We start from the raw sequence: 13,497 nt of genomic DNA on the forward strand, positions 1-13,497 counted from the left end.
GAAGACACTGAATCACCACCTGCAAATCAGCTCTTGGATATAACACTGTTTGTGTGTGTGTGTGCTTGTGAACTTGATACTCATTTATTTTATTGATAGGAGAGAAAGAAAGCCGAAGTCAGTTTTGTAAGAGTGTTGAGTGATCAGAGAACTCTTAAGCCTAACCCATTCTCACCCCATATTCTTTCAACTACTTTGCACCTGAGCTGGGGCTCTAATCTGATCAGGAAGGGATTAGGTAGCATGAGGGTATTACAGAGAGATACCTCAGGATGCAAAGATCCTTTATTCATCTACTGTGAAGAAGGCAACTAGGCACCTTAGAGGAGCAACATTCAGCTCTGTGAGTATTTCTTAACTTCTGGTAAGTTTAAGTGTAGTATAAAATCAAAGGGATTTGGGGTGACGTGGGGTGAACTTGATATGGCTCTAAAACAAAGACATGGAGGGAGAGAATATGCTGAACGTGTGTGCCTGGACAGGTCTCAGGAATGAAACTGAAAGAAAACATAAAATAAATGCCCCAAAGTTCCTTAGAGTGCTATGTGAAAAGCTAATAAGTAAAGCTTGATTATTACAAGGTCACTGCAAAACTTAATTACTAAATTTATTTAGAAGGAACTGAAACCGGAAAAGCTGCCATTTGTGCTGCTTGTCACTACCAGACCCAATAAGTAGAGACAAGGATTGACTCTTTGTGAGCACTTTATTCCGATGCTTGGTGACCTGTGAAGATGGTGGCTTTGTACCCTAACAGACCATCTTAAATTCCATTTTAAACAGACTCTTTTTATATGGAGATGAAAAGTGTGGGAAAAGGGTTTGGAATTAAAAAGTTAATCGGGTAAAAGCTGCAGCATTCTTTCATCTGTGTCCAAGGAAGTGGGCATCTCACCCTGGAGCACAGTGGCTCAGATAGCATCTTGATGGCTTGCAGTCCTCTTGAGGCACAAAGGTGGAACTGCTTATGGTCTCCTGGAGTTCAAGTGGGTCATACCTTCAGTTCCTAGAACAATAGCTTGTGCATGCATTGATTACTAAACTTATTAGCTATTACCTGAAACTAAAATTTTCAAACATTTGAGCCCCCCATCAAAACCCAAAATGGGCCGTGTGTGTGTGTGTATGTGTGTGTGTGTGTCTTCAGAGCACCATTTTCAGGGAAAGAAGTGATCTGGGGAACTGAAAGGTTACACAGCAAACAGGTCTTTACTCCCAGGACATGCTTCAAAACTTGGCTCAGGCCCCAGGGGGCCGACAGGAGAGTGTGGGGATAAGGAAAACTACAGCCAGAGTCATGGTGGGAATGACTGACCGCAGCGTAGGGTGGGTGGCTGAGCCAACTCCCTCCAAGGTGAAAGTATTTGTTTGTTCCAATGTGAAGCAATGTACTTGCTGGATTTTTGTTTTTGTTTTTTCATGGCTTTGGTTTGGGTTTTTCTTGGTTCTTTAAATTATGTGATTTTCTCAGCCTCAACAGGATTCTGGGTGACATTTACGGGCCCAGCTCCACTGGAGGAGACAATACTCTTGAACCTCTTGCTTCTCCACTCCTATCTTAGTCCATCAACAGTAAAATTGTCTGTCTGTTCATACGTTGCTAAGGCAACTGGAAGTCTAGGGTGAAGACAGGAGCATCAGAAAGATTGACCCAGGAACTTTCTGTATTTAGCTGGAATTTATGGAGGATCACCCTCTGTGGCTTCCTACAGCTTCTGTTGCCTTGGGTCTAAGGGGACACTAATCCTGCTGCTTCCCTACAAACTGTACCTTAAAATATTACATTGTTGCATTTACTTCTTTCTGCAGGAGAGCAGTTTGTAATTTCAAAAGGCGAAGGACTATCATTGTTTTGAAAAGCAGGGAAATACTGGATTGCTTGATACTTTTAGAGGCAAAAATGTAAAACTTCCTCTTATAGCTAACATCAAATCTGGTGCTCGTTCAGGATTATTCAGCTCCAAGGATGCCCTTGAATTCCTAGGGACACATGGTCAGGATAAGTTTAGCCCTTGGTGATCTCTGTGGCAGACGGGACTGACTTCCCAGGTAGGAAATGGTCATATTGGGTCTGCTCCTCCCCAAGGTTCTCCAGGGAGAATTGGAGGGAAAATCTCTGGCAGAAACTCTCTAGAGATCGTGACTGTCTTAGGTACCTAAACAAATATTGTACACGAGACATACAATAAACATAATAACAATTACTTTTCACAGTACAAATCCCGAGGGCCTTGAAAATCCAGGGATTAACCAGGTGGCTGTGATGTGACTCTTTTGGAGCAGAATTCTTTTAAATAATATATCATACTGACATGAGCTAGACATGAGCTCTGTCCAAGTCTAGAGTTGCAGCTTCAAAACCATGTAAATATGCAAAAGAAACATACAAGAAAAAATAAGAAGTGTCATCAGGGGAAGATGGAAGTCAAATGTGATTTTTAAATTCTTTAGCATCGATGCGAGGGGTGCCAGAGGAATCCAAGGAAGACAGAACTCCTCCTAAGACAGAACCAGGAATAAGTTCATTGTTGGGGCATTTGAAGGATGCAGAGGATCACCCAGTGAGATGACAGTCGCCTCTCAGTGCATGACAAGGGCTCTTCAGCAGGTGGCCAAAGAACAGGGACATGGGGAGTCCAAGTGAACCTGCGTCACAACTGTAGATGTGTATGCATGTCTTCTGGGCTCCCAGGTCTAGTACCTAGTTATTCTTTCTGGGGCACTTTTCACCGAACACTATTCACATTATCTTCTTTAATTTTCCCCATAACCCTAAAAAAGAAGGTATTAGTTGATTCATTTTAGGAATAGAATAAGGCCCAGAGAGGTTATGCAACTTATTCAAGGTCACATAGCCAGTTTTGTAGAGCAGGAATTTGAAAATGCATCTATTTAATTCTAAAGCACATACTTTTTACACTGCATTGCCTGTACCCCCTGCCCCGCCCCCCCCCCAAGGATAATTTGATTAATTCAGGTCATGTTAGGCCCTTACATTATAGACTCTGGATCTAATGGAGTAGGATCCTAGTAAGTGTTGCCAAATGAAATAGAAGATGACCAATTAAAATTAAATTTCAGATAAATAAATTATTTTTTGCTATAAGTATGTGCCATTAAATATTTGGGATACACTTGTACTAAAAAACTTTGTTGTTGATCTGAAATTCAAGTGTAATTGGGTGTTCTGGATTTTTACTTAATAATCTGACAATCCTAATCTTAGTAGGCTTTCCAGATGAGAGAAAGGAAGGTTCGTGGTTTCTGACTACTTTGAAAGAATTGGGAAGTCCAAAAAACACTTGATCTGAGAGAAATTCTCCAGTGTTTCTCTGTGGCTTTGGCAGAACTGGGAAGTATCAGTTACTGGTGGCACACTCTGAGAAAAATGCTCCTCTTGGATGCCCACCAGTGCCTCCCACGGTCTGAAACGCCCTTCGGAGAGGCACAAACATTGCCTGTTTACCCGGGCAGGAGAGGGCCCATGGCACAAGAACTGGTTCCAGTGAGCAAGGGACCTGGCGGTGCATTCCTGAGCCCCTGAGGGCTTTGTAAGGTGAAGATCCGCTGATGCCTTCTCTGTAGTTTGACGGAGAAGGTCACAGGGCCAAGCTTCCCATTCCAGGTTTTAGTTCAATTTCTTCTTTTATTTATTCATTCATTTGGCATGGCATACCTACTAAGTGCCAGGCTCTGTTGCAGGTTTTGTGACCACAAAAATTGGCAAAACAGAGAAACAGCCTCATGGGGCATATTCCAGTGGGAGATTAAAATGAAATCCTTAATATGAGCAGGTAATCCAGGTGCCTGGCCAGGTTCACCACTCCCGGTTCCAGTTCACAAATTAGTTGATGTGTCTCAGTTGAACAAACTGAGAGTTGGCAGGAGAGGACAAAAATAGAAATTTGGATAAAGAAAATAAGAAAGAATATCTTGAAGGTAAGGATAATATTTTAGCATGATTTTAAGAGTAATAAAAAAGTTGGTGAAATTATACACTATATTTGAGGGATGGGTGATGTGGCAGAAAGAAACAAAGGTTAGCAAAAGCTGAAATTCTCAGAGATAATTGAAGCTAAGGATATTAGCATCAATGCACATGGGTGAAGTGAGCTCAATGAAAGTGAAGCTCCCAGGCAGTGGGTTATGTAAAGGGTCGGCTCAAGGTGAGAGATGAAGTTTCTCTGCAGGTTCTTCGGGGCTTTTCAGAATCTCCCTTCCCAGGTTAAATGTTATCAACTTTTTTGATAGAAAAGGAGAAAGAAACAAAGTCTTTAGGTTAGCAACGTGTGTTTTAAATATATTTTTGTTAATCATGTTCATTGATTTGTACTTGCAGAATGACAAGGTGCAATTCTACAGCTAAAATGAAAGTCAGGGAATACCATAGTGGATAAGTTCACCATTTGCATAGGAGAAAATGTTGAGGATTTCCGAGAAAAGTGTAACTGAAGAGCTTCATGTCTGGCTATGAAGTTAAATCACAAATTTACTACCTAATCACCCCAAATCAAGTTTCCTATTTGTGTGGGTGTGTACTGGGATGTGTTGCGTACTTTCCTGGGTGTTGGTGTAGCCGGTTCAGAGCTACCCCTGCCCAGGCAACCACATTTTTACCCCTGGACCTAGGACAGAAGTCTCTGGGTCATGTGAGGATTAAATAAAATAAAGACTATCAAGAACAAAGGCCATAGAAATGGCTCAACAAACATTCAGAGTCAGGTTACTTAGCAGCTGGGTGGAAAAGCACGTAAAGCTTAAAGAATTCGTCAGTGCTGTAAAGACGGCATTTAGTGGAACTGGAGATCACAAAGGGGAAGTGGACCTTTCAGATAAATAGTGCTTTTCTAGCTTTCACCTAGAAAGCTAGAGGCAGATGTACTGGAACAATATATCCTCCTAGATTTTTGAAATCTACCAGTTGTCAGTTTATCTTCCACTCTATTGAGTGTCCCCATCAATTTATATACCACACTTTCTTTAAAATTCCTTTACAAGATGGTAACTTCTTTTCTATTGTGTCAACATGAAATACTTAAGCTTCTTTATCCAGGGGATTTTCCTTCCTAGTTTACAGTGAGGGAGTAATAACAATGGTCCTCATTGCCTGAAGGCTCTTTTTTTCTTTCTGTCACTGCCTAAGGAGCCTGAAGGACAGCCATCAGCCACCCAAGGACGTCAAAATGAGTGACAATACCTCTTTGGTCCCCCCAGCTTTAAACCAGGGTCCCACCACTCCACGCAAAGGGCCCCCCAAGTTCAAGCAGAGGCAGACTCGCCAATTCAAGAGCAAGCCTCCTACAAAAGGTGTGAAAGGGTAAGATCAAGATGAAAAACAAGATTTTTTATTGTTTCTTTTCTCCCACAAGACTGTTTAAGTTCTGAGATTTAATGCTCACACAATTAAGTAGACTTATAAAAATTTCCACTCCATCTTCTCTTTTCCTCTGTACCACAATCGTTGCTGAATCATGTTTTTAGCTCTGGAATGCTTTCTCCCTCAGCTCCCAGGTCTAAGGCCAAATGCAACATGGCAAGTGGAGCCTTTCATGGTGACCTTTCACTTGACCTTCCGGACTTTTCTTGACCACTCCCTCTCACCAATGTACCCAGGCTTTAACCTGGAACACAGAGCCACTGGCCATTTCCAGAACTCACAGTTTATTTTTATGGCTTCAGTCTTACGTCTTAAGTTCTTTGTTCTTCTCTTTCTCTCCTTGGCAATGTCTCATTTATTTTTCAATACTTGCTCAATAAGTTAATTTCTTTTTGAAAACATTACTGACTCTCATTAATTAATTCCATGTTCACATTTTGTACATTCAGTTATCATTACTTGTACTATTTTATATTACATTTACTTATTTTAAATGTCCTCTGTTCCTTGAGACTGAGCTCTCTCAGAGAAAATTTGTTTTTTCCCTTAACGCCTGGCGCCTAACACAGTGTCTGGCATGTAATAGATGCCTAATAAACAAATGAATGAATTAATCACTTTAATGCCTTCCATGTTGCTTTCTCATTCCAGTTTCTATTTTTAAAGAGTGAAATTAACTAAATCGCCCCACTGATCATTCTTTCTGGCTCTCAATTGTCTTAGGTTAACTTTTTACAGGGGAAAAATATCTCTCCACTGGGACACACTGTTTAAAACCTGCCCGAGGGCATTTGCTTTACCTTAGTACAATGCAAGCATCAGGAGTTTTTCAGATACGAAAGCTTAAACCTCCTTTTCTTCCCTCGAGTCAGGAGATTCTCTATGTGAGTCATTCCAGGTTCCTTTTGCTCTGATCTCAGCTCATTTCTCTTTTATTTTTTTTCCTAATAGGTTTGGAGATGACATTCCGGGCATGGAAGGGCTGGGGACAGGTGAGTCACCCAAAGACTTACACGAGGACATTGCACTTGAAGTTTTATCTTTTTGTCTGCTTCAGGCCTTAAGGGGCAGTTGAAAGTTACTGGAAAAAAAACCAAGACAAGCAGATCTTCTGAGAACCTAAAAAATACGGGGTTTCAATTTGACCTCCCTAATAAGTACGTGCATGCTGAGAGGCAAACACGAAATGAAATCAGGCAAGGCACAGTGTTTAATGAATCCTCTTGCTTTGTTAACTAAACAACTCTTGAGAGAATATAATGGTGAATTGCAGACTTCCACGGTGGAAAGGGTCTCAGTTAGTCTAGACCAACTTCTTTATTTTTCAGAGGAGAACTCCGAGACATAGAGGAATTAAGAGACAATCCGAGGCCATTAGTGAGGTACTGGAAACAGGGTGGGGCCCAGAGAGCCTCTTCACTCCACCAAGCCAACCACTCTTTCACTTACTTCCTTTTTTTACTCACACGCTGGCACCCAGAACAGGGCCCTGCACACTGAATGCATTTAATACAGCATTTTTTCATTGCTTAAGATTTTTTGTTCTTTGCATAATGAATGCAAGTTACTGCATATTCCTTAAAAAAATTAATTGGCTTTATTTTTCAGAACAGTTTTAGGTTTACAGGAAAATTAAGTAGAAAGGTACAGAGTTCCTATATACCTCTCTGCCACCTTCTTCCCCATATACAAAGTCTCCTTTATTATTAATAATTTGCATTTGTATGGTATATATGTTACAATTAATGAGTTGATAGCAATATATGACTATTAACTGAAGTCCATAGCTTACATTAGGGTTCATTCTCTGGGTTGTTGTCCAGTTCTAGGGCCTTTGAAAAATGTACAAGGTCATGTGTCCATCCACCTTTCTAGGTTCACACAGAATAGTTTCACTGTCTCCCAAATCCCCTGTGCTTTATTTACCCATCCCCCCAGATAGTCCTAACAACCATTAATTTTATACTGTCTATAGTTTTGACTTTCCCAATTGTCATACAGTTAGAATCATACAGAATATAGCTTTTCCAGACTCCTTTCAGTTAACAGTATTCTTTGATTTAAGGTTCTTCCATGTCTCTACATGACTTGATAGCTCATTTCTTTTTATCACTGAATAATATTTCATTGTATGGTTGTAGTACAGTTTATTTACCCTATTGAAGGATATCCTAGTTGCTTACAAGTTTTGGCAATGATGAATAAAGCTGTTTAAACATGTTTGTGCAGGTTTTTGTGTGGATCTAAGTTTTCAACTCACCCAATACACCTCTTTAAAAAGTTGAATTTATTGGCGACATGTGTTAGTAAAGCCATACATGTTTCAAGTGTACAGCTCAGTACAATCCACTTTTGATGAATGTTGGCACTCAGAGTAATTAGTGTCCTTACCAGGCAATTCTCAGTGTATTTGCTTTTAGCAGTCAAATGGCACTTTGGGAATCTCAAGTAAATTTTCTAGCTACTTTATAAAGCTCATGTGTTATTTTGCTAAATCAACTGCTTCTGTATTTTGGCCAGATGCATTTAAGACCAACAAATCCACTCTGGAAAATATCCTTCACCCTGCTAACATAGTTGGAATAATAGAAAGAAGTTTATACTAGAAGGTCTGAGGTCTTTGCTGTGGTTCTAGTCCTATTTCTACAACTTGCCATTTTTAAAATAGGTGTTTATTTATCTTTTCTGGGTACCAACCGAACTCCTCTATAACTTGGACATATACTATCTTATTGCCTGATGTAGGTGACCGGATTGGAGGATGCCTTGAGATCACTTCTCAATATGCAATTAGATGGAGGCATTTCACAATGGAAAGAGGCTGAAGGTGTCAGGGAAGCCCAACAAACTCATCTGGATTAAGAGGGAGTAGGGAGGCTGAGGGTTTCCAGACCCTAGGAATTTAAAATGCTCCAATTTCTCATTTTAACCCTTTGCTTGACTAGAATTCTACTTCCGATCCCTCCTTAGTGGCTGTGCTTTGGAGAGATCTGGGGCAGGGGTCAGTGCGATGCACCCCCACAAGGTACCCCCTGTCAACAGCCTTGGGTCACCTCCCCAAAGAGGATGCAGAATAGAACCAACAAAGACACCTGGAAGGGGCCCTCAGAGGATTATTTAAGCAATTGGTCTGATCCTCTGGGCTTCAAGGCTGTTCTGGATAACTTCCCATTCACCTGGACCCTGAATAGGAGACAGGTGTGAGGTGTCTTCTGCTGAAGGATGTCTGCAGAAGAGGCTCTCCTGGGGGTGAGGTTGGCTGATAAATTCTTCTTCCTTCTCTTGCAGATATCACAGTGATCTGCCCCTGGGAGGCATTCAGCCACCTGGAATTGCATGAGCTTGCTCAGTTTGGGATCATCTGAGGCACTAGGGGTTCTGCCACTCTCAACAGCATCTGCTGTAACTTTGATTGCTTTTGCCCTGTTGATTTTGCCCTATTGAGTCTTGAAGCTCAGTCTTGTTCGGAAGTGGTTTCTTTGACTTACAGTCATTTCCTGTAAGTAACTACTAAGAGTTCTCTGAATATCAGACTCTCTCATACAGTATATTTTAGCTCAGAATAATGCGTGAAAATCAAATTTAGTTAGGGCATTTTAAACTCTACCACCTTTTCCTATCAGCTGGTGAGAAGTAATCAATATTGCTCTAAATTTTGTTTATTTATTAAGTTGTTCAAATCTGTTTTTTGCTAGGCATTCTTCATGATTAGTAGTAGGCTTTAAAAATCTCATGTCACTCTCCTTCCTTTCTCATTTAATAAAAAAGATATTTACCTTGACTCTTACGATGAAATTGTATTCAATGCTATATGCAAATATTTGATGCCCTGTCCTAAAAAAAAGCAAACACAGAAGGCACATTCATACAGGAAATAACCACAGTGCATGTGAAAGAGCATAGGATTAAGAGCCAAGTTAGGATTCTTCTTTGTAACTTCATAAAGCATACACTTCCTGGGTCTAACTTTTTTTGAACTTGGCTGACTCTGAAGTCCTGTGCGGGGTTAAATTGTACAGCTCTGGGTTGGTAGAAGACTGGAAATTTGAAGGCAGGACTGACAACGTAAGCCTTTTCTTTTCAGTACCTGATTCATTTGATCGAAAAGATTTCCATACTGTAAAGTTTAGAGTCAGATGCATAGTTGAGATAGGTAGGTGAGCCCTCAAAGTAAAGTGACAGTTTACTGCACCCCCAAAGTTGTGTCAAATGTACTGTGCACATATGTATCTCTCCCCAGTACTTTCAGGGCAGTTGTGCAATTCAGATGCTGCCTCTGTCTGCCTTGGATGCTGTGGGTACTAGCTGTATTAATTGCTTCATTTCAGTTTTGTAATCTGTGGTAAAGAATGAAGTAAATTAACTGAAAAGAGAGACAGAACAGAGAGGAAAGAAATTTGGGTTCTAATCCTGGGTTTACTAATAAATTACTCAGTAATTTTGGGGCCCTTTGAATCCAGTTTGCTTGAATTTGATAATCTAACGTTCATGGTAGCAATAACTTCTGTGACTGTGAGGTCCTCAGAGTCTGAACATGGGAATTAGAGGCTCAGTGCTCAAGAAAATCTCTTTTGCTGCAGGCTCTGTGTTAACTGTTTTGTGCAAATGACCTAGTTACCTTCGGGCCAGGGAACTTGATGCCCACAGAGCACATCTGAATTCGTAGGGGTTAAGGAGGCTGAGGAATTCTGACTAGGGGAATTCAAAGTGTTCCTATTTCTCATTTTGGTGCTTGGCCTGGCTAGAAGTCCACTTCCGTTCGCTCTTTAGTTGAAAATGCTCAAAAGCAAAAGTAAGGTATACATTCTGAAGTGGAACCGTGACTTGCAAGGAATGTGGTGGTCAGGCGTGTTTCCCCTTTGGCAGGGACTCCTGCTTCCGTCACGCACCTGGCTTCAGCCAGTGGCTCTGTTGGTCAGCCTGAGCCTTTGGTTTGCATGTCATCAGCCCGGTGTGCCTCTCAGTCAGGGAGGTCTGGGTTCTTCAGCTGGGTGAGACTCTGGTCCGCATGTGGCTTACTTTGCAAATGTTTCTCTGAACGTGAAGCAATAGCTTTGACAAAACAGTACACACGCAAAGGAACATCTCCAATGGCCAAGATGGAAAACGATCCAGAAAACACACGACATGAGGAACTGTGGAAGGAACTGGTAATATTTAACTTAGAGAAGAAAAATAATAATTTCCAGTAAACATTTGAAAAGTTATAATGAACAGAGTGAAATAGATCTATGTCATGTAGGATTCTAGCATCTAGTTATAAGCTAGAATATATATAATTTAATGCCATTCTAAATTTTACATTTCTATGCTTTCTTTTCCTGAATTCTACAATTTCTCTATTTCAAATGACGAATAAGAAAACCTTTCAATAAACAGCACTTATTAAAGAGACAAAGGTAAATCATGTCTCTGTCAAAGTCCTGGTGGCAGAGATGCATCCTTAGGGTAATCGAGGAAGTTTTAACAAAAGGATTATTTACGAAGGCTTGGGAAGGGCTAAGGAGTATCCGAAAGCTCCCTCAGTTATACATGACCCATGGAGGACCAATATGGGGACTGACTGAGGGAAGGGAGAGAGTGAGGCTGGGTTAAGGTGGGAAAAGGAAGAAAAAGTGGCAACTGTAATAGCATAAACAAAAAAATATAATAATAAATAAAAGTACTTCAGCAACTTGGAGCTACAATATTACTAACCTAAAGCCAGAAGGAAGCCCTAAAGTCTGCTCCAACTATAAAAGTCCCCCTGAGATGGCTCTATTTTTCATTAGAGATGCAACCAACCCACAGTGACACTATATGCATAATTAGGAAGGAGTTAGGGGTCAAGATAATATGTATCCCTAGCACTGTTCTTCCCCAGCTCTCTACTTGCTTGTCAGTGCCTCCCACTGCATAAACCCCTCTGAAAGTCAGAAGGCAGAGGAGCCCAGTGGTGTGGTCAGCCAAGTTCACCTTCAACAGTGAAGATCAGGTGAAGAATGGTGCAAAGTAGATGTGGGGGGCAAAGGGGAAACATCCAGCTCAGCAACTGTATTGATGAACAGATGGTATTTATTAGCAAGTAATTTTTTTGAGTTGGGAAATAACACAGACATGCAATTCTGATGCAAATCACTGGAGTTGAGGAAGTACAGTGTTTAATAAGAATACAATGAACATAAGAGAATAATCACAGAAGAACGTTACCATAGAATTTAAGGGTTTGGAGGATTTTTTGAAATCATCTGCCACTTCCCTGATAATAAGAAGCATTGAAGATCTCTTGTGAAAAACATAAAAATTGGGCCCCACCCCAGATTTTCTGAATAAAAATCTCCAAAGGAGAGACCTTAGAATCTGTATTTCTAATGAGGGTCTTTGGTGATTCTCATATTTGTGCCAGTTTGAAAATACTGAGGTGGTCCAAGCCTATGTTTTAAACATTGGGAATTAGTTAATTCTTAACTTGTTACCATCCAGCCTCTGATTTAACTCATTCTACTTGCCCCAGTACCATATGTAATAGGTGAGCAACAGAGACTAGCATTCATGTTGTCAGGATGGGTGGGGTAGGACAAAATGACAGCTGAACTACAAACCCAAAATGGCGGCTGAACTACAACCCGGAAAAGACAGCTGACGTCAAACCAGAGAGCTGAAAGGGCAGGCTTTGCCAAAATGAATATCCGCATAGCAACCCGAGCCCAAGGAGAACCACCAATGATATACTGCCGCTTTGTTCAAAGGGGACCAATCCCCAGCTCCCACAAAGAGAGCCAACCAAAATAAAACCCCGCCATATTCCCTGCTTGGGCACAACTTCTTTGGCCCCACTTTGTGGACTGGAGAACCTCACCCAGGTGTGCAAACCCCAATAAAGCTCCATACTGCCTAACTTTGTGGTTGATTGGCATTTCTTCCTCGGCGGAGCCTAAGAAAACCTTTCACATGTGTTTTGACTTGCACGCTGTTTTTGCTGTCTAATGAAATAGACACACCTCACTGCTCCAAACCTAACCCGGTTACATGCTCCTGCAATTGCAGAACATGTCAGAGAATTCAGAATGTCCGTGTTGAGCCAAAGCAATTTCAGAAAGTATAGGGCCAAGCCATTATTTCCAGGAATTCCCTTTTGTTATTGCCGTGCATGGCCACCCTTCCTCCAAAGCTCATGTGACCCATGTCCTCACCAGGAGTAAGGGGGACAGGGAGGGAGAGATTTGTGTTGGCAGGTGCCTTCTTGCACTTATCCACTGCCCTTCCCTGTTTGCATCATTGGGTAAAGTTGGGGTGCTGGTGCTGGTGATGAAGGCACCGGCCCTCACTCTAGAGCTCGGGGCGTTATATGCAGAGCAGAAAAGAATATAAAAGGAAAAAATGCTCTGCTGGAGGGTCCCAGTTTAGGCAAATATATACAGTTGTTATTAAACAGTTGCCGCTGTGCTCCTGACTTCTACTTACTTTCTTTGCACAATGAGAAAAGCAAGAATCACCATAAACTGAGGAAAGAAGGCAGAGTATTGTCTCAAAAACTAAAAAGTGAAGGCAAAACAGACATAGACAAGAGCAATCAATTAGACCCAATTTAGCACAAGAAAAACTATCAGACAAGGCTGAACGACACAAACACTAATATAATATTATGAGAACTGAGCTAATGTGACACTGAATTGTTTTAAAGAGAGAAACAGAAGAGCACTTAGATTTTATACAAGGCCAAAGGGAAAGGCTTATATAGGCCGCCAAAGTTACGTGTATGTACAACTAGTATAGTACTTTGTGCAACTCTAAATGAGTTCTTTAAGTTTCTTGAGGGCAGAGTCAGACTATGAACCCTGAAATGCAAAAGCAAGAATGATAAACTGATTGTCTATATCAGTCACATCATCTCCTTGTGGCAAAACATTCAGGCGGCCTGGGTTCTGCCTGGTGTGGGTACACAGCCCCTCTTAGATAATAGGCTAATAATTCTTTATCATCTTTGGGCTCAATGTGTTTGAGAATAAAGCAAGGATTTTGGATTAAAATGAATACTAAGGTCCCTTTCAGTTTAAAATTCTAAGAATCAAGTAATGTACACCTATTTCAAACATGAACAAACTATTATTTTCATGACCAGAAGTCCTAAGGCTCTGAGC

At 41.0% G+C, this 13,497-nt stretch overlaps 1 protein-coding gene across 3 annotated transcripts; it reads left to right on the forward strand.

The window, feature by feature from the left end:
• Positions 1-282: 282 nt before the first annotated feature.
• On the forward strand, positions 283-9,158 carry PDE6H (phosphodiesterase 6H). 3 transcript variants are annotated; one of them, XM_037136634.2, is made up of 4 exons: positions 283-343; positions 5,144-5,317; positions 6,329-6,369; positions 8,666-9,158. In XM_037136634.2, exons 2-4 carry the CDS (start codon positions 5,184-5,186, stop codon positions 8,740-8,742), a joined length of 252 nt encoding a protein of 83 aa, XP_036992529.2. In that variant the 5' UTR covers positions 283-343; positions 5,144-5,183; the 3' UTR covers positions 8,743-9,158. The 3 variants fall into 3 exon arrangements, with proteins under 3 accessions (XP_036992529.2, XP_036992530.2, XP_036992531.2); XM_037136635.2 differs by having other exon boundaries at positions 301-364; XM_037136636.2 differs by lacking the exon at positions 283-343 and adding an exon at positions 3,857-3,939.
• The last annotated feature ends 4,339 nt before the right edge of the window (positions 9,159-13,497 follow it).

The sequence above is a fragment of the Artibeus jamaicensis genome, unplaced genomic scaffold (assembly GCF_021234435.1).
Source record: "Artibeus jamaicensis isolate MK-2021 breed Jamaican fruit bat unplaced genomic scaffold, CSHL_Jam_final contig_233, whole genome shotgun sequence".
Classification (NCBI taxonomy): Eukaryota; Metazoa; Chordata; class Mammalia; order Chiroptera; family Phyllostomidae; genus Artibeus; species Artibeus jamaicensis.